This window comes from Dipteris shenzhenensis, chromosome 22 (assembly GCF_047967505.1).
Source record: "Dipteris shenzhenensis isolate YYH24624 ecotype China chromosome 22, Dip_SZ_1.0, whole genome shotgun sequence".
Lineage (NCBI taxonomy): Eukaryota > Viridiplantae > Streptophyta > Polypodiopsida > Gleicheniales > Dipteridaceae > Dipteris > Dipteris shenzhenensis.
Window position 1 is genome coordinate 1670989 of NC_141617.1, and position 21746 is coordinate 1692734.

General features: G+C 47.9%; 1 protein-coding gene across 1 annotated transcript; it reads right to left on the bottom strand.

Annotated features, from left to right (window-relative positions):
• Positions 1 to 19028: 19028 nt before the first annotated feature.
• Positions 19029 to 20661, bottom strand: LOC147887605 (uncharacterized). Its single transcript, XM_087393898.1, has one exon. It carries the CDS (start codon positions 20525 to 20527, stop codon positions 19094 to 19096), a length of 1434 nt encoding a protein of 477 aa, XP_087250024.1. The 5' UTR covers positions 20528 to 20661; the 3' UTR covers positions 19029 to 19093.
• Between the last annotated feature and the right edge of the window lie 1085 nt (positions 20662 to 21746).

Sequence of the window (21746 nt, forward strand, 5' to 3'; positions counted from 1 at the left end):
GCGGCCGAGAACGGCTGGAACAGGTGCAGATGAACCCGCAGGGGAACGGACGTTCCTATGTTTTTATTGCAATCAACCCGGACATCGAAAGGTAGATTGCGAATTATTCAAGCGCCACAAGGCGGAAAAGGAAGCAACCCGGGGATCCGGAGAAGGCAAGTCCGCACCAGCAGTGAATGCGGTTCTGATTATCGAATGCGATGATGCCAGTCAGCAACAGGATAGCAAGGAGCCTAGTCCGAAGTCCGAAGAAGTACCGGAAGTACCGGCGGGTGTCCCTGTTGAAGGCAAAGTGGGAGGAAGTGCGAGCGGAGATGTGCTCGTGGTCACACGATCCCAGGAAAAGGTGCGGGAATACAAGGCCCAGCAAGAGAAGGGGAGACCTACGGCGTTGGACTGGCAGGCACAACAAAAGGTGCGGTCGACGGTAGGTGAATGGGTCCAGAAAACCCCAACGGTGTTACCTAGGCCGAGCGCGGAAAAGGCAGTCTCGGTGACGGAGAATGGTGCGAAGGTGGCAAGGCGCCTGCAAGGAGAGCAGCCAGAAGCAACTTGTCTACCTACTAGTCAGAAGGACAGCCTGATGACCGGCGAGGAGGGTGTTGAACCATATGATTTATGGCAGGATTTGCGGAAACAGCAAATACACATGACAATGGAGCAATTGTTAGCATTGGTACCCAATTTCCGGAGTTCTCTCATCAAACAATTGACGGAACCAGTCAGGGCGATGGAGTCGGAGATGGAAGCGGTAACAATGGAAGTGTCGTCAGACGAATCTGCAAAGCCTGAAGCGGAAGTACAGCCTCCTGTTTTTGACGAAGCGGTCCCGGTAATTTCCGTAACACTGGAGAACAGCCGTGTGGGAGGGGTGTTGCTGGACGGAGGGTCTGGGGTCAACATCCTGTCCGAACAAATGCTGGTGCCATTGGGTATCACAAAATGGGAATCAGCACCCTTCGCCGTTCGGATGGCAGACCAACGGAGAGTGCAGCCGTTAGGATTGCTCCGTGGATTGAAAATGGAGGTTTGCGGCGTGAAGTTCGAAATCGCTGCGGTGATTCTCCGGATGGAGGATATTAGCGGGTCATACCCGTTATTGCTCGGAAGACCGTGGTTGCAGCAGGCCCGTGTGAAACAAGACTGGCAATCAGACCGCATCACCATTCGGAAAGGAAAAAAGAAGCTGAAGCTCTCGGTACATACCAAACAAGGGCTGAGGACACCATTCCGACCGACGATGGCGGAAGGTATCCATATGATGGACGGAATGGGGGTCGAAGAGGAGGATGACTACTTCAGTAGGAATACGGAGCTGGTAAGCTTGTTCGAGGTCAATGTGGTTGCCGTTTTAAAGCAATATCAGCATCAGATTCCCTCGGCTATGCAGGAGTCATCCAGTTCCACGAAAGAACCAGTCGAAGGGAGTCTACCGGAAGGCACAGGAGACATGCCGGACGAAGCGGGAGTGGCGGAGGCGGAAAAAGTTTTCGAGCAGGAACTCCGTCGCTCGCGGAGGGTCAAAGAAGACGAGCTGCTGGATCTTAACCTCGGGACAGAGGAGGAGCCAAAGAACGTCCGTGTCAGTGCGAAGCTCGATAAAGGATTTCGGGGAAAATTGGAGACATTGCTGAAATCCTTCAAAGACGTGTTCGCCTGGGACTACACAGATTTGCTTGGCATCGATCCCAAATTCTATCAGCACAGGATCAATCTGCAGAAGGATGCGATACCGGTTCGGCAACAACGGTATAGAATGAACCCGAACTATGCCCAGAGGGTGAAGGAGGAGCTGGACAGGCTGCTAAAGGTCGGGTTTATCTATCCGGTTGACCGTGCAACGTGGCTTTTGCCAATAGTGATTGTTCCGAAAAAGAATTTGAAGTTGCGGGTCTGTGTTGACTACAGAAAGCTTAACGCGGCGACAATCACGGATCCGTTTCCCTTGCCGTTTAATGATACTATGCTGGATACAGTGGCAGGTCACGAGATGTATTCTTTTCTGGATGGCTTCAGTGGGTATAACCAGGTGCAGATGGCACCAGAAGATCGAGAGAAAACAGCCTTCATCACGGAGTGGGGAGCATTTGCTTTCCTGGTGATGGCATTTGGGCTAAAGAATGCTCCGGCAACATTTCAACGCATGGTCCAAGAAATATTTGATGATTATTTACTAATCTTTATGCAGGTATTTCTGGACGATTTCAGTGTTTTTGGGGGTCGCGAGCAGCACCTTGAGCATCTGAAGAAATGCTTAACCCGGTGTAGGGAGGCACGGTTGTGTCTGAACCCTATGAAATGTGCATTTGCCGTGGGCAGCGGTATGCTGCTGGGTTGCATTGTCTCGGCGGAAGGCATTGCGGTAGATCCGGCGAAGGTCGAAGCGATTCGGCAGGCAAAGGTTCCTGGCAACGGTAAGCAGCTCGGGAGATTCCTAGGGCAGGTTAAATGGCACAGCCGAATGCTGCGCTATCTGGCGGATGTGGCGACACCACTGTATGACCAACTCAACAAAGTACCGGTAGTCTGGTCTCCTGCTTGTGACTTAGCTTTTCGACGGCTCAAACTGATGTTGGCGACAGCACCGGTGGTTCAGCCGCCAGATTGGACGAAGATGTTTCATGTCTTCGTGGATGCCTCGGACGTGGCTATTGGTAGTGTCCTCATGCAGGAAGCGACAAGCAAGTGGTTCCGACCGGTGTATTATGCAAGTCGTAGGTTGTCAAAAGCCGAACGGAATTACTCTACGACGGAGCAGGAAGCATTGGGGATGATTTATTCCGTAACAAAGTTTCGTCACTACCTGTTGGGGAATCGGTTCACGTTTCATGTGGATCATTCCGCCTTGTTGTATTTGGTACACAAGCCCGAGCTCACTGGAAAGTTGGCCCGGTGGATGCTGCTTTTACAGGAGTTCGACTTCACGGTGGTCCATCGACCAGGAAGTACACATGCCGTAGCGGATTACCTTTCGCGGTTGGAATCTGGCGAAGACCCGATGGGTGTGGAAGACGATTTTCCGGATGCCCAGCTGTTCGAACTGGAGGCGGTGGTACCGGCAGCTCCAAAGACGTGGTACGACGACATGTTTCACTTTGTCGACACGGGCCAGATGCGCGACGGAATGTCGCGAGACCAGCGGAAACGGCTCGCGCTCAAGAGCAGAGACTTCCGGATCATTGCTGACCAATTGTATAAGCAGGGGCTAGATGGTGTGTTGCGACAGTGTGTATACCCACATGAGCAGGAGGTCATCCTGGAAGAGGCTCACCAAGGAATCAGCGGTGGACACTTCGCAGGAGAAGTAACCGGACGGAAGGTACTCCAAGGAGGTCTGTGGTGGCCAACATTAATGGGGGATGCGCATAGGTTCGTCAAAAGATGCGATGTGTGCCAGAGGTTGGGCCAGCCATCAGGTCGGGACCGGATGCCGCATAATCCCATACTGGCCCTCGAACCGTTCATGAAGTGGGGGCTGGACTTTGTAGGTCCGTTTTCGCCACCGGCGCGGAGGACAGGTAACCGGTATATCCTGGTGGCGACAGATTACTGTACCAAATGGGTGGAGGCCAGAGCACTGAAGGATAATTCGGCAAAGGCTGTGGCCAGATTCCTTTATGAAGCCATTATGACACGGTACGGATGTCCGGTTGAGCTCGTCACGGATCAAGGTGGGCATTTCCTTAATGCGGTGTTACGGGAACTGGTTACCCGGCACCTAATCATTCATAAGAAGTCCACAGTGTATTACCCTCAGGCAAACAGACAGGCGGAGTCCTCGAATAAGGTGTTGCTAGTCATTCTGAAAAAGCTGGTCAATGAAAATCGGACAGATTGGGATGAAAAACTTTACTCCGCATTATGGGCGTTCCGGACTTCCTATAAGGTTGCGACGGGGTTCACGCCATTCAAGTTGGTTTACGGAGTTGAAGCAGTGGTCCCCATGGAATTCCTAGTACCGAGTCTGCGGATTGCAGCGGCAGAGAAATTGGGCTGGGACGAGTCCGTAGACCGGAGGATTGAACAGCTGGATCGGCTGGGTGAGGAGCGGTTCAACAATGCGTATCTTGCACAGGTAGTCCAGGACAGACGGAAGGTCTGGGTGGACCGTCATTCAAAGAAGAAGACCTTCAAACGGAGAGATGCCGTGATATTGTTTAACACTCGGATGGGTCCGCATCCGGGTAAGCTGAAGTTACGGTGGGGAGGTCCGTATTGGGTGGTGGAGCGTTATGGTGACGGCACGTTCCGATTAGGAACATTACAGGGGGAGCTGTTGCAGAAGCCGGTAAATGGATTTCGTCTCCGACCATATACAGGGCCCATGCCACCTTACCCATTTCCGGAGATACCACCTGTGATGATCATTTCAAATGCATTTATAGCCATTTCGGTGGAGAAACCGATGATGGGGGCTATTAGTACGCACGTGTGGTATCACTCACTTTATTCCGAGAAACGGTGGGAGCAAAGCTTCGTGTCGCGGAGCGAGGACGCCGCCATGCAATCTACTGAATCTTCGAAGTGCGGCTTTTATCAGGATGATGGGACACTTGATCGTTGCATGCAAACAAGGAGTTCACCAGGGCATCCAAAAGGCAATTTGGAAGCAAAAGGGGGCTTATTTCCAACTCTTTGTTTTCCAGAACTCTTCTCCCTCGCATCCCAGCTTCTCGCCGCTATGGTGGTCTTCCATTTGATCAATCCGTTACCTGTTGGGGATGAGGCTGTGCAGTCTTGGCTGACACGAACTCGTTTGGTGGAGTTCGCGGGTTTGCCATGGGCTACGACACCAGTTCATCCATTGGCGCAAGATATCTTGGCGCAGCTTGCACGCGGGTGCAAGGTCGTGGTGTATGGAAAGACTTTCACCTTGTGCAAGGAGCTGGTAGTGGCCCGGTTGCACTTGCCGGCGGTGGATGGTCCATGCAAAGTCACGAAGCTTACCAGCAGTGCCATGGAGGCAGCTCTCGGCGCAGGTTGCAAGGGGGAGTACAACATGAAGAAGCTGGATGCTTCGCAGAAGACATGCTACAAGTTTATTGCAGAGGCACTCTGGCAGAAGGTGAAAGCAGAGCTCCTGGGACAGGCCCAGTTTACCTATTTCTAGAGGGCGGAGCAAGGGAAACCGGTTCCCTGGGCGAAGCTGATGGCGGACAGAATTCTGGAGGTGGCCAAGAAGCTCTTGAAGCCCACGGCAACATCACGGATGGGGCAAGTCTTATTTCTTTTGTTTGGACCAGATGCGGAACCGGTAGTCCCAGGGTCGTATGTGGAGGTGGAGGAGTCCACAGACGATGCTTCGGACAAGGAGTCCAAGGAGGTGGAACCAGCAAGATCAACAACGGAGGGAGCTCTGACGCCAAGGAACCAGGTGACTCCGGTAGTACCTGCGGTGGAGGTTACGGCGGTAGTACCTGCGGTGGTGGTTCCGGCAGAAGTTCCACAGGGCAGCCAGAGGAGTAGGCCAGCGGTCTCAGCAACATCGAGCCGCATGGCCAGTTTATTGAAAAGAAAGTTGGCTCTTGTGCCGGAAGGAGCAATGTTGAAGAAAACCCGCCCGGAAGCGGAGGCCTTGCAAGGGGAAAGCTCAGTCCACACTCGGGAGGACAGTTCGGGGAGACAGGCATGTCAGGAGGAAACCCGTGTAGTCCCAAGGGGGAGTGGTGAGCTGCAGCTATCTCCGCCGGTGGAGACATATGATCTGGTCACGGCACAACGGTTGGCGGAGCGCTTGCTCCAATGTTTTCAGAAGGGGCAGCTGGAGGAGAATGAGGCGAGGTTGCGCCAGGAAAATGCCAGGCTGCTCGAACGCAATCAACAGCTGCAGGAGCAGTTGTTACAATTCCAACAGATGGATGCACGGCGACAGCAGGATATGGAGGAAGCAAGGACGGCGATTGTCGCCCAAACTCAAGAACCTAGGAACAATTGACGGAGAAGGCTACAACTGCGACCGCCAGGGTGCAGTTGTTGGAAGCGGAAGTGATGGGGTACCGGCAACCCTCTAGCTCTACACGCATGCTGGACGAGGCACTTTTGTTGGATTTATCGGAAGCCTTCGTCGCAGAGATGCAGGGTATTTTTCTTGATCATCAACGTCAATTGCGAGTAGAGCTAGAGCGGGCTTGCAGGCCTCTCGATCGACGGTTGGCCCGGAGGGATGAGGATGATCCGGCGGGAGGGGGCGCAGGAACAGCATTTTTACCACCAGTACCGGTGACGGAAACTGCGGCACAACTGGAGGGTGGAAGTTCTACATCGACAAATACTCTCGGGAAGCAGACAGCGGCGGGACCGGTGGATTCTTCCGAAGGCCATGTCAAACGGATCGCCGAACTGGAAGAAGCCCTCCGAAGAGCGAAGGCCAGAGGAAAAAGACCTGAGATCGCACAGGTTCCCGCAATGAAGCCACGACCCCAAGCGGACGCAGCAGCCGCTTTTGTGGCAGCTTTTCCGGAGCCAGCGGACGGGGAATCCTTTGACGCAAGGCAATTTTTGCAGCTGCAAGAACACGTCGCGGTGGTGCAACAGCAGTGTGACGATGCCAGATCTCAGCTGTTGGCACTCAAGCTCGCCCGGAAAGAAGAGCACCATCAACATGAAGTTGAGGTGAAGAGCCTCATGGCAGATTTGCTGAAGATCAGAGCTACTACGGCAGAACAATCAACAGGTGCCCAAACCAAGGAATTGGGGCGGGTAATGAAACGAATGGATGGTGTGGCGAAGAAAGCAGATCGCAGTATGCGGATAACCGATCTCGAACTCGCTCTATCTGCGAAGACCCGACTGCATGAAGAGGAGCTACAACAGCTGCGGAGAACGAGTCATGTTGAGAGAGCAGCTATGTTGGTCGACCTGCGGACAGCATGCCGCTATATTCATCGGATGGCGGCAGTAGCTCAGCAGGCGGGGGCGGCGGCACCACCTTTCTATGGACAGCTCCAAATTTTTGTGGATGCCCATGCTCTCAACCCGCAGCAGCTACCTTTACTTCGACCGGCGTAAGCGGCTCTGGCAATACAAGTACCGGCGCCGGCGGCTCCAGCAGTTCCAGCGGCGGCAGCGGCGGTGGCGGACGATGACAGTGGCGACGTCGAGGATGAACCGTAGCGGAGAACCGGTGGGTTCGGATGCGGATCCGGAATCCGATTCACCGGGAGTGCCAAGTGTTAAGGGCAAAAGCAGCAAAGAGGAACTAAGGGGGGAGTCCTTAGATCATTATCATTAATACGTTGTATCTAGTTTATAGTGAGATATGAAAAGACGGAAGTTCTAGGACCAGGCAGAGAACTGACGAGGCACGGCAACCATCACGGCAACCGTCACGGCAACCGTGAAGGAGTTATGTGTGCCGGTTAGATAAAAGAGAAGAGAGCGATCATTCAGGGGGCTCATTGATGAGGATCGGAGCAAGGATCAGTGTGATCAGAAGAGGAACATTGTTATGTATCAGAGAGTACGGTGTTGTACTGCTCGGAGAAGTGTAATACAGATATTCTATTGCATCTACCTTATTGTTTTATCATGAATGATTCTGTCGATCACTGTTCTACTCTATGAATTTTCATACGCAGTTCTGAAGTTCGATTACGCATGTAAATCTGTCGCAGTAGTGCGTTTCGAGTTAGTCTTCAGAGTAGAGAGGGCTAACAAAGCCCGTGGAGCCCATTTCATCACTGGCTATAGCAACCCTGATTCCTTAGCATCCAGCCTCTGTCCTCTACTGTTTCCAGCTTGCCATCGAAGCTTCTTTCACAAGAGCGCACGGTTGGGAGGCAACGCCATCTATTGTATCAGTTCTACAATAATCAAATTTTTGATTCTCCATACTATTTGTTTTCTCTCTTGCATACGAGATCCTGCTATCTGCTGAGCACAGACGTTGTATTATTTTCTTACATGGTATCAGAGCCTGGACTCTAGCAAGAAGATTTGGTTATGTGTTTCTGTTTGCGAGCAGATTGAGAGAGATGGCCCAGCCCGCAAGATTGTGAATCCCACCGTTCGACGAAAGCAGAAAGTTGGACGGCTCTAACTATCCACTCTAGAAGTCCAAGATGAAGACCATCCTAAGCGCATACGAGCTTTCGGATACTGCTACTGGGGTGGACATGAGGCCGGTTGCAAGATCGGATCCAGCCAATGTAGGACAACAGATAGTACCAACTGCAGATGAGATTCTCGCGTGGACAAGAAGAAATGTAGATGTGCTGTGTTCTATTGTCTGCAGTGTAAGTGATTCTGTCATGGCGTTATTTCAACATGTCACCACAGCGGAGGAGGCATGGATAGTCTTGAAAAATCAGTACAAGACCATGAATCAGACACGGATTCAAAATCTATAGACTCAACTCGCGAACGAGAAATTGTTTGAGTCTGAAGCGGTAGAGAAGTTCATCACCAGGGTGAAGAATCTACGTGATCAGATGACTGCGATTGGCATCACCATCACCAGCGAGAATCTAGCACAAAGGTGCATACAGATTCTCCCACCAAAGTACGATGGTCTTGTTATGGCACCGAATACGGATAATAGAAATCTGCCCCTCAACTTTGAGGATTTCAGCACGATGCTTCTAGAGGAGGAGATGCATCAAAAGACGAGGACTGGAGAAGATTCGGCTTTCTGGACCAGATCAAAGAAAGGTAAGGGTAAGGACTCTGGTAACCCATCTTCTTTTGATGATAAAAAGAGAAAGAAGAAGATCAAGTGCTTCTATTGCAACAAGGCAGGGCACAAGCAGAATGAGTGCCGAAAGAAGATTGCAGATGAGAACAGAGTAAAGAAAGAGTCCAGCAATAGCGTGCATGCAGTACCAGTAGAGCTGTTCGTAGCAATTGAGGAGATTTGCACAGAGGCAGTTCATGTACTTATGGATGAACCTTGGATCATTAACAGTGCATCATGCCACATGACCAGTCGGAAGGATTGGTATACCTCTCTACAGCCGGTACAGAATAACATCTTGGTAGCAGTCGGCAATGATGCAAAATGTCTAGCAAAAGAAAAAGGTACGATTTCTCTCAAGTCAAATGGAGTTGTAAAACAGTTGTCCGATGTTCTTTATGTGCCAGATATCAAGAGGAACTTGTTGTCCATTTCTGCGATCATGGATCGAGACCTCAAAGTTCAATTTGATAAGAATGGTGCACAAATTTTGGATCTTCAAGGGAAGATCATTGGTAAAGGTACACGGTGCAACAACATCTATGAACTCTCAGCTTTCAATGCTCGAGCCAATGTGAAGAACACTAAGCTGTGGCATGAGAGGTTTGGTCATCTAAACCTTAGTTCTTTAAAGGAGATGCATAAAAGTGGAATGATTGCACAGATCTGCCCGATGTAGGTGAAGCTTGCATGATGGGCAAGCAGCATCGGCAGCCCTTTCCTAAAGAGGCCAGCAAGCCAAAGGCTCCTCTAGAGCTCGTTCACATGGACCTCTGCAGAAAGATGGAGATGGAAGCTTTGGGTGGTTCCTATTACTTCATGATGCTGATCGACAACTACGGTAGAAGGATATGGATATACTTCTTGAAGACTAAAGACAAGGCTTTTAGTAGGTTCAAGGAATGGCATGTAATGGTTGAGAAAGAATCAGGGAGGAAGGTGAAGAAATTGAGATAAGACAGAGGTGGAGAGTTCCTATCGGCTGAATTCAAGAGTTACTGCAAAAGTCACGAGATCAAGAGGCAGAAACCCCCGCCACATACATCACAGCAAAATGGAGTAGCAGAATGCAAGATGCGTGTCATCTGCAAAATGGGTAGGAGTATGATGAAAGGGAAAGATTTGCCAAAGGCTTTCTAGGCTGAAGCATGTAACACTACAGTTACATTCTGAATCGTAGCTACACGAAGGTTGTGAATGGGATGACTCCACTGCAGGCCTTTTCTAGTAAGAAACCTTCAGCGACACACTTCAGAGTTTTTGGATGTGACTGTTTTGTGCATGTCCCTGATGCTAACAGGACCAAATGGGAACCAACGAGCCGGAAGTGTATTTTCTTGGGCTACAGTGAAGAGGCGAAGGGTTACCGTCTCTATAACCCTATTAACAAGAAGGTAATAGTAAGTCGTGATGTGGTCTTCTCAGAACAGCTGCATCAATTGGAGGAGGATGCTTCCTTCCTAGACAACTAGGACCAAGATATCCATCCAGTAACACCACCAACAGCAAACCGAACTCCCCCAATGGTGCTTGGGAGGATTCAAGATAAAGAAGATGAAGAAGAGCCTGTAGAACCACAAGGGCAACGGCCATTCTCGAAGTGGGTAAAGCAGCTTTTGGACGGCAGAGAGCCTCTAGCCATTAAGGAGGAACCATCCGAACACCGCCGTCCAAGAGATTAGAGGAGCAAAGAAGGGCGCAGGAACACTTGGTCAACTATGCTTTGATGACAGAGGTGATCCATGCTAATGAACCCGTGTCTTGAAGAGGCATAGGGAGATGATAGGTGGATGGAGGCTATGCAGTCAGAGTATGGCTCCATAATAAAGAACAACACTTGGGACCTTGTGGATCAACCACCAAAATGCAAGGTAATCGGCACCAAGTGGGTGTACAAGACCAAGTACAAGTCCGATAGCACGTTGGATAAGTACAAGGCTCGGCTCGTGGCAAAAGGATTCGCACAGGTACATGGTTTTGATTATCAAGATACTTTTGCTCCCACAGCTCGACTAACCACAATTCGCAGTGTTTTGGCTTTAGCTTCCCAGGGAAGTTGGCCCGTGTTTCAGATGAATGTAAAATCCGCCTTTCTGAATGGGGATCTCAAGGAGGAGGTATACGTGGAACCACCACGTGGAACAACCACCAGGTTTTGTGATCCCCGGTTCAGAAGGTAAAGTCTGTAAACTAAAGAAGGCACTTTACGGGCTGAAACAAGCCCCACAAGCGTGGTACTAGCGAATTGATGCCTACTTTCTACAAAATGGGTTCAGGAGGAGCCCATCTGATGCAAATTTGTATATCTTGAGAGGAGGCAAGTGTATGATTGTGGTCCTTTATGTGGACGACCTTGTCATAACAGGGAACCTGAAGAGAAGATCTCATAAACAAAGCATTTGCTAGGAAGAGAGTTTGAAATGACAAATGCATTTCTGTTTGGGGATTGAAGTTTGGCAAGAGTCGAAACAGATCATTTCATAGCTGAAGTATGCTGGAGAGATACTGAAGGCATTTGGCATGGCTAAGTGCAAGACAGTTGGTGTCCCTATGGAGGTTAACGTGAAGCTCTCAAACGAGGATTCATCACCACTGGTGGATGAAGCAAAGTACAGAAGGCTTGTGGGCAGTTTGATTTACTTGTGCAATACACTGCCGGACATCAACTTTGCGACTGGTGTACTAAGCAGGTTTTCCAATAAGCCCCGAGAGAACCATTAGAGGGCAAGGATGCGGGTGCTGAAATACATCAAAGGCACACTTGATTATGGCATCACCTATACCAAGGGCAACATCTTGACCGGATTCTGTGACTCGGATTGGGCACGAGACGTGGACAGCAGGAGATCAGTGACAGGTTACTGTTTCTCACTTGGATCTGGAGTTGTGTCATGGGTCAACAAGAAGCAACCCATAGTTGCTCTTTCTTCTACCGAGGCTGAGTACAAATCAGCATGCTTTTCTTCTTGCGAGGTAGTATGGTTGAGGAGAATTTTAGGGGACATGGGTGCAATGCAGAACAAGCCTACGCAGTTATCATGTGACAATCAGAGCTGCATGGCGATTGCAAAGAACCCTATGTTCCATGCTCGCACAAAACACATTGAGATTCAATATCACTTTGTACGCGAGCTCATCATGGATGGAGAGGTCGACTTGGTGTATTGTTCGACTACAAAGAATGCTGCGGACATCTTCACGAAGGCTCTTGGAAGAGACTTGCTGGAGAGGCATCTTCATCGACTTGGCATTGGGCCGAAAAAGTAAGTTCACTTGCGGGTGGACATTGAGGGGGGGTGTTAGATATCAATGCTCCACTCTCATGTAACTATGCAGGAACCAGCTAACTCTACTTGTAAGGCCCCATATGAGGAGAAGGCATTTGAGTAGCTCGGTTATCGCGTAAGTCTTAGTTTGAACACCAAATGGGGGCCATGTGTGGCCTGATGGCTGGACGGAGTTGGCACACAGCCAACTAGGCTACATGCAAGTGCGGGAAGGCATCCCATGACTGACCGCACTAAGGGTAGACAGAGCATTTCCCAAGGTAGCCCACTCTCAAGTTGCAGGGCCCGTTTGGAGTCCCAGATGATCCCAGATGGCTGTGGTCCAAACAGAGACCGTAGGTTAGTTGCTCTATTTTGTGCACCAGTTCTATCGTGTGGTCAATGGCCTATTTTGGGACCGACCCCTAGTCGGCCGATTTGGGCGGACTGGGTCAGTCACCCAATTGGCTCTAACCGACTACAACTGGTAGCTATATAAGAGCAAGCCCGTGAAGCCCATTTCATCACTGGCTACAGCAACCCTAATTCCTTAGCATGTAGCCTCCATCCTCTACTGTTTCCAGCTTGCCATCGAAGCTTCTTTCACAGGAGTGCACAGTTGGGAGGCAGCACCATCTATTGTATCAGTTCTATAGTAATCAAATTTTTTATTCTCTATACTATCTATTTTTTCTCTTGCGTACGAGATCCTGTTATCTGTTGAGCACATACGTATTATTTTCTTACATTAATTTAATACATTTCTAGCTAATTTAGTATCATTTTCACGAATTCTAGATATCAAAAGTTCATTTCTATCAAATCCTGAAGGAATTTCACCATCGCATAGAAAGGAAAAGTGTCCAAGACGTCGCCAGAATGCCCAAATTCATGTCGTCATGGGTTTTGAGCTTTCTAGGGTCCTGGCGATGTCTCGGATACTTTTCCCTTCTGTGCGATAGTGAAATTCCTTCAGGATTTGACAGAACTCAAAACTTACATTAAAATGGTCAGTTACTTCAATCATAGAAATGGAGAATACACAACAATGCGATAATGTAGAGAATGTGGATATATTTTATTAAAAAAGATTGGCCCTTGGGCCTTAGATACAAGATAGTGCCTTCAAGGGCAGGGGGTGGTCTAAGTCCTAAGAGTGGGCTACAAGAGAATCTAGGGCTTCAAGCTTGGGTCACTCCGTAGCCGCTTTGCCAGAGCCATGTCCTTGTCCATGACCATCACGTGCTTTGTGTGGATGGCACACAAGTTGGTGTCCTCGAATAGAGCAGTGATCACTTGCTCCACAGCCTCTTGGAGTGACTCCATAGCTCTTTTGCTGAAACGCATGTTGTCCTTGTATCCATGTGCTATCTCTCGTACAACACATTGGAAGGCAACACATGGGATCACGTTGTTGGTGGTCTTCTTCATTTGTTTGATCTCCCTTAGAGCCCAAGCTCCTGGCTTTGCTTTGTACAGCTTCTTGACTCGTGGTGGAGGCTTTACAAGTACCCAAACATGATCCCACAGCCTCCTGTCTACCTTGAATTTCTTCCGCTACTCTTGTCTGTGTTGATCCTCCTCTGAAACCTCCTCTCGCGGATGTCCTGAGCTTTGTCCTGCTTTGGGATGAGGCTTCATCGACGTCTTCTTTACCCTCTTCATGGTGGGCACAGGTACCATTTCTATGATGGGTTGTATCACTATGAGGGAAGATTGTGCTCTTCCTAGCAGTCTATTGGCCCTCAGGAAGCCTCTCTATGTCCGGGAGGTTATCGAATACATTTTGTTTGTGCAGGGGAGTCCTCTCATGGGGAGGGGAAGGCTGAGGGGAAGGGAGGTTCTGAAAGATATGTTGCTCGATCAAGGGAGTGCTCTCATGGGGAGGGGAAGACCAAGGGAAAGGTTGAGGGGAAGGCCGAGGGGAAGGTTGAGGGGAAGGCTAAGGGGAAGGTTGAGGGTCAAGCTAAGGCTGAGGCTAAGGGGAAGGCTGAGGGGAAGGTTCAGTGGGCTCACGAGATTGGGGAGTGGGCTCACGGGACTTGGGAGGAGGAGAAGGCTCACGAGACTGGGGAGTGGGCTCACAAGACTTGGGAGAGGGCTCACGAGAGTTTTGGGAGACCTCAGGAGAGTTGGGGGAAGGCTCACAAGAGTCAGGGGAGGTTTCTGTGCACACATGCCATGAAGGTGGTGGAGCTAGAGGAGGAAGGGTGGAGGCGACATCCTGTGGGTCTAGTAGTATTCTTCACTCTTGCCATTGAATAATGAGAGTTAGGGTTTTTAAAAACGTTTTATATAGGCCCATCATGTTTTGACACCCCTTTTAATTACATTTAGGGTTTCATCATGCCCCTCCCCCTGCCCTAACCCCTCCAACCCCCCCCACCCTTGTTGCCCTCCCTCCCATTGCCCTCCCCCTACTTGCCCCACCCACACCCGTCGCCCTCCCCCATACCCCCCATCCCCCCCTCCCCCCACCCTTGCTATCACTCCACCCCTCCCCTAGCCCCACCCCACACCCCTCCCTTCTCTTCCATCCAAATAGTGACAAGGGTGGTTGTTGGGGGAACCTGATGCCCTCCCATCACAAAACTACTCTATGGGTAACCTAGATGTTCCAAGCAGTGATGATGGATACAGTCTCCCAAACATTTTCGTCTAATTTAGGCAAAGGGTGTAGGCGAGCAGGAGGCATCGCATTTGAATGCTTCTATCTTGAGATAGTAGATTCCATGGCCATCGACTCTCAATGTTTTCCCTTCCTCTTGTCTTCAGATCATCGATTGAGTCCTATTCTATATAGAACCCACTTCACTGTCTCATGGCACTTTTGAAGTCTCAAATGCTACAAGCCACCATATATCTTTCTCTGATTGCACTGAGAAATCTTGCTCTACTTCTTCATTCCCTTGAACAAAGGCTAAGCCTTTATTCATAATGTAGATGCTCACTCTCTCTAACTTGTGTTCTTTCACCAATTGAGCTTCATCCATTTTTATCAAATATGAGCTTTCCATTGCAATCTGTACAACAAAAGAGAGAAATTGTTAGGATAAACATGATATAGGAAATGAACTAAGTAAAGTGCAATGCTATAATGGATTTTCTCTTACCATCTTCTCTCATGCCATAGAATTTGGCCATTGCTTGTTACAGTTTCTCAACATCTAAGTAGAAATTGTTGAAAGCATTCATCTCAAAGGTTTGCAAGCCAGATTTCTTTTTACTCTTCCAAGTCATTGTGCCCCTTATGCAATGGTACCCTCCAAGTATTTCTCTTACACATTGGTTTGTTTCTCGCCGTGCACGTCTCACAGACCAAGGTGTGGGTAGGGGCGCTGTAGGCTTCTTATACTTTTCCAAATTAGCAGACTTGAAAATTTTGAAAACAGATGTGTAAGCTTCACGACTTACACCGGCAGTATCACAAGCTGCAAGCATATCCTTTGCATCCACAATATCCTTGAAGTCCTTCATCACCTCTTTAGCAACTTGCACACATAAGCGCTTATGTCTTGGATCCCTTAGTATCACAATGACATCACTTGACATTAATAAACTAGCTAGAGCATATGAACAGGCAATATCATCCCTGTCTATTCTTCCCATCATATCTTCCATGAAGTTCCTAAAGAAGAACACAAGAAAAACTTAGTCACAAACAATGTAGCACTAAAGAGTGTAATTTCATTGGAACATTTGATAACCAACCTTGTAGCCCGGACTCTCCTCTTTCTAGCACCACCAGTGGGTGCCAATGCATCCATGTTATGTAACTACCTTCTTTTCCTCTCCTTCAATCCCAAAGGTGTTTCTTTCACCTTTTGCACTCGTTCTTCTACCTTCTCTCGTTCCTTCTCTATGGCTCATCGAACTTGATTGTATATAGATACTTCCTTGCCTCTTTTGGATTCATCTAGCTTATAGAGTGACTCTTCTAATTTATGTCACTCCAAGTCCAATGCTTTGGCTTTATCATGAAGATCCTGGTTCTTCCTTTGAAGATGCTGCATAGAGCTATGCATTGCAACAATGGTGCTATTTCCTAAATGTGCTAGCATCTCTACTTGGGCTCTGCGCATCTCGCTTGCTTGCATAGCCATTGATTGAGCATTGTTTAACCGATTGCAATAACCGAGCAACCCTGCATGTCCATTTCCAACAAACTGAACTAGCTCATGCATTGTATGGAAAGGAGGGCTCTTTTGGTTGGCAAGATCAAAGGATACAAGGATCTTTCTACCCAAAGGTCGAAATGCTTGTTTCTTTGCGAATGAAGACTGTGGATTTTGGAAGCTCCCCTCAATCCCAAACTATGTGTGCTTGCATATTTAGCCTCCAACTCTAAGTGAACCTGGTACTTATTGGAGACATCCTCAAATGGTGCCATGAGTAAAGGAGTGTAGAGAAGGAGACGGTGTGGAGATGCAAGCTTGAAGGAGCAGCACGTAGGAAGACAGAGGGCAAGGAGGAGGAGGATGGGGGAAGGAGGACCAATAGTTGAAGAGGAGGAAAGGAGGGCAGACCAGCAAGTGTGGAGGGTGAGGAGGAGTAGGCATGGAGGAGGAGGGAGGGAGGAGGGAGGAGAAGGAGGGAGGGGGAAGAAGGAGCAATGATGGAGGAGGAGGCAGGGGGAGGGGAGGAGGAGCAAGCATGGAGGAGGGAGGGAGGGGGAGGAAGGACTAATCCATTTATTAATCCATTCCTTATGAGGCCCTTTTGAGACCCCGATTCTCCCCTAATGCAATTTTTGCTTGGTATAAGTTGATAATTTTTATATAACCTGTTATTGGATGTAAATGTACATTGTAATCTCTTTTGCTCAATTTTTACTCGATAAATTATACCTTTTACCTCATTTAGATTTACTACGACAAGGAGTAAAATACTAGGAAAGAAGGACTACAATTTCCTTGGTTTATGACCAAAATAGCGCTAAAATAACTCCAACAACCCATTGTTGTGGTTGCATGGAGATACATCTAGAAAAATACAATTAACCTTTTAGAAAATGCAATTCATGATATGGCCCTTGAGGGGTCCCCTCCAGGAGAAAGGGCCATATCGACATGCATTATACAATATCCAGGATGTCACTAGACAAGAATGGCATGTCGATATGGTCCTTGCCCCTAAAGGGGATCCCTCAAGGGTCATATCATCAATTGCATTTTGCTTGGTTGCACAATGAAATACATTTTCCTTGGTACACAAATATATAACTCCAAGAACCAGCGCAGTGGCTTTCATAGATCTCCTTCTGTTTGCCAATGCACTGGTCGTCATAGACCTCCTCCTATAGTATGTAAAAATAGGTAACGGAGTGATAACTCCAAGAACCAGCGTAGTGGTCTCTCCAAGACAACCTTGAATTCTTGGCGATGATAGGTCGTCAGGCCAAAGATTGTGCTGAGGCGATGCTCCGAATGATAGATTGCATCTCATTATTATGCCAAAAACCAGCCCAGTGGTCTCTCCAAGCCAATCTATGATTTGCAAGATGCGACAAAAGGCTACACGATGACAAGTGGTCATGTCAGAGACTGCGGTGTGAGAGTGTTCAAAATGATAGATTGCATCTAATTATTATACCAAGAACTAGCATGGTGGTCTCTCCAAGACAACCTTCAATTTTAATGATCTGCATGGGTGCAGTGCCCAGTGACAGGTGGCAAAGTTGCGACAAAAGGCTACACGATGATAAGTGATTAGGCAGCGTAAGCCAGAGACTATGTTGCACAAAGCAATGCAGAGATGCTGTGTGTCGAGCTATGCATTGTCCAAAACAAATAGATTACGTCTCATTATTACACCAGTGCGTCTTCATGACGTTGGAAATATATTCACCCAAAAGCGCATTGTGTCGTGGTCTCAAAATGGCCCCAAAAATAGTTCTGCGATTGGCTACACCCAAGCAAACATTGACCCCTCAACACCAACTACATCAACATAATCTGACTTTTATCATGATGCATGGTCATCACGCTCTTGCTTTTAGTCCTCATTAGCAATTTAGTGCTCATTACCATTTAGTACTACGTTCCATATGAGCCCGACTACATATGATCCATTCTTCCTATACATGGTTATGTTGCCAATATTGGATGAGTCTCTAAATATAACAAGAGTGATGTAGTTGTTGATAGTTATTAGATAATCATCTAATCTATTGGAATCAAGAAGAGCAATCCTACCAAAATCCAAAAGATTTATTATCCCCCACCTCTCCCCCACTACACACATCTTATCATCGAACCCTTCCTTAAACCTTGTCCTAAAGCAATACAAGACAATCCTCGACAAACCTCATCCAAGGCTAGGAGTCAATGTTTTTTGGATAGCATCTTTCATCAAAGGCTGTCACACAAATATTGAAAACCACTCTACCAATTCACTATATATATCAATACAGGAGTAGATTGACCATGTCTCTAGAAAATCACAATTTTGAAAGCCTAAGACTAGAGAGTTTGGGACAATCATGGTAAGTACATCAGAAAACTTAATGGAACGAAAACTAGCCACCAAAGCAAATGGCATGATATATAGAAAGGGAAGATCGTCAAGTAAATGGCATGATAGAAAGGGAGGAACTAAGGATCTAGAACACACTTTTTCCTTTTCTTTTCAAAGTTTGGACATGGTGCACATGATGGTTGATATTATTTTCTTTCATGAGGACTTAAAAATGACAATATAGTCATTCTTCTCGTTGTTCATAGTAATAGGGTAAAGGGGCCAATAAAGGGGTGGGTGCCTTGCGAATATCAACATCTCTTCTTTCTATCCGTGGGAAGACCAAGTAAAGGGGGATGAAAAGGGGGGAGGGGGGGCATCAAGCTCCTATTAAAAGTTGAGGTGGTCAACAAGTGGCATGGTAATGCCCTTGGTATTGGATATGTATGTTTTTGGACCAAGCTAAATTTTTTCCTCTTTTAAAAAATTCCCCATGCGATGCGTTTAGATTTGCAAAAACTTGGAAAAATCAATAGGGGAAAGCCCTTCCTAGTGGTGCATAGTACTGGCCCCTTTACATTATACGAGGTGAGCCCCTTTTACAATATATGAACTCTGCCCAGCATTAGCGATAGTCAATGGGACAAATTGCTTTTCATCCGGCTACCCAAAAAGGACAACAGGTAGAGAAGAAGGAATACTAGTTTTGATGGTCGTCTTCATATTCTGTCCATGCGGGGAAGGCACCCATGAACCTCACCTTCTGAGCTCCGATGGCTGCCCTTAGAAGTGCCTTGTCGCTTGCAAACATCTCGTCATACACATCTATGCAGTAGCGCTGTCTCCTTTCCACTTCCTCTCTCCTCATCGCTCTCACTGCAGGAACGATCCTGTGCATCTCAGAGGAAGGAAACTGCAGGATGCAACGATGCCATTGCACCAAGTCATCGAAAGGCTTCACGTAGTTGTCGGCTATGAGCACTGGTATCGACCCGGCACTCAGGATCTCTGCAAATCTGTAAGAGCTGGGCTGCCTGCCTGCTGGAGCCAGACCAAATGTTGAATTCATCAGCTCATTGAAGTCGTACTGACCAAACGCTGCATCATCCTCATCGCAATGAGCTCCAAGAGACGGATCGCGCTTCCTGTGCCCATCGTTCCCAGGGTGCTTACAATTCGTTGCCACGATTATGTCCTCACCATTGTGTATTCCCCTAAAAGACTCGTAACTTCTCAGCACGCCCTCCCCTGTCATGTCCATGCTAAGGTATCTTAATCCTCTGAACGTAAGGAGATATTTCCTCTCAAACGGCTTAACATGACGGAGTTGTTCTAGACGCCTGTACGGTGGCAACGGGATGCTCACGTCGAAGCCTGGTCTGTAAGTCGTTTCATGTATATCCGAGATCATCACCGAAGCGAAGCCTATGCTTTCTGGATTAGGCCCTTTCGTTAACCACTTATCTGTGAACGTAATGAGAACATGGTTCAGCCCGCCATTCCAATGTGGTAGCTCACTGGGATGTTTCTCCGGTCGGTACAACCCGGGCGTGTCTAGGAAGACGAAAAAGAGGCACGCTCTCTCGGGGTCGTTCGTATGCCATCTCGTATTATTGATGCCAGCAAAGTATCTAACAGGGGGAGTTGGATGGTTGTAACTATAGATCAAGACCTCGTCCAGATTCTCGCACCGGGAGTAATTGAAACAAGCATCCATCGTACAGCGAGGAAATTTCACAGGGTAATGCCAAACCTTGCCCATAGCATACCAAGGTTCCTCGACATTCGTCACAATGGGAGGGGCCTCCTTGACTAGAGGGCAAGGTTCGGGGACGACTTCTTTCACGATCACTTTTCGTTCAGGCTCGTCCTCCGGTTGAGCCCCGGAAGTGCAGGTCATTATAGGACAACGACAATCGATCAAGAGGGCATCCGCAGCCTCACCACGCAGGCCATATTGGGGATGCTCAAGAGAACAATTACAGGACCCAGCACTGAGGGAGACGTTAAACCGTTGCGAGACGGCCAGTTTCGAGGGAACGAGCGAGCGACTTGGGAGGCTCAAGAGACAAGCATAGAGAGCAAGGCAGGCGAAGGAGAGGATAGAAAGGGAGTAAACTGCTCTTGCCCACATGTTGGATCGAAGCTATATACGAGGGGAGACTACCTTCGCTAGTTATCGCCTAAGAATTGAGCAGAGGGACTTATAGATGAAGCAATAAGGCGCTGTTGCTCCTGCGAAGGAAATGGCGAGGAGAAGCTCTTGTGGAGCTGTTTAGAGGCAAGCGAGCGAGGTGGCTAAGGAGCAGAAACAACTTTGTCGGAAGGGAGGCTCAAAGCTGCAAGGCTGGCTGTACACGTTGAGGACATGGGCGTCTGTTGTGTGGTTGATTTCATGGAATAAGAGTACACAACCTTTTTCTTCACAAATCACAAAACTTCCGGTTTCAAATATTTTAAGGTTTTCCTTCACCGTTGCATTTTTTTAATTTAAAATATATCTAAATTGCCTAACATTTTTGCAAGTTTGCAAAATCGAGGACATATTTTTTATAAGTGAAAATGAAAATGGTCCACGTTCATTGTATATAGTTTCCATGTTTACTCTAAGCTTTGTTTCCACTTAATCTTAATGCTTTTCAAAATTTCACCACAACATATAACTAAAGCATAAACATTGTTTCCACCTAATCTTATGCTTTTCAAATTTTCACGCCAACATACAACTAAAGCGTGGACAGCATTACAGATTTTTGAAATGGAAAACCTAAGTTTCTCATTTGCTATGAGCACTCTTGGTGATACCTTGCCAATGTTGAGAGTTCACGCTCAACATCATGTGATCGTGTGTGCATAGCACCATCACGTGATCATATGTGCATAGCACTAACCTTATAGAGTGCTATAAAGGAAAGGGTTAGATTCCCTAACCCTAACCCTAAAAGGGTTTGTATATATTCTATTTTTTAAACTAAATCTAGTGTACAGTTAGTCATTTGTGGTGTGCTCTCTAGCTGTGCCCTCTCTCCTCATCTCCACTCTTCTCCTCTCCCCTCTTCATATTTTGTCATGGAGCTCCCTTGCCTTCCGCTGAGGCATTGCGATTCTTGAGAGTGCGAGACAGATTGTGAGATTGAGAGTTCTCCTGAGTGTTCTCCGTGAGAGTCCACTTCCGATGAGAGATCTTCATCTATCATTTGAAAGAAAATTTCCGTCTATCCATTTTGAGAGAGATTTTGAGTGTTCATTCTTGTGAGAAAGAGTTTCTTTATGAGCCCTGGATCTCCATTGAGTGAGAGAGATCTACCTTGTGAGAGGTTCATGAGTGCTTTCTTCTCTGAGAGATAGGAAGA

Coding starts and splice junctions, on each gene's coding strand:
- LOC147887605 (XM_087393898.1), bottom strand. CDS start 20,527: ATGTGGGCAAGAGCAGTTTACTCCCTTTCTATCCTCTCCTTCGCCTGC.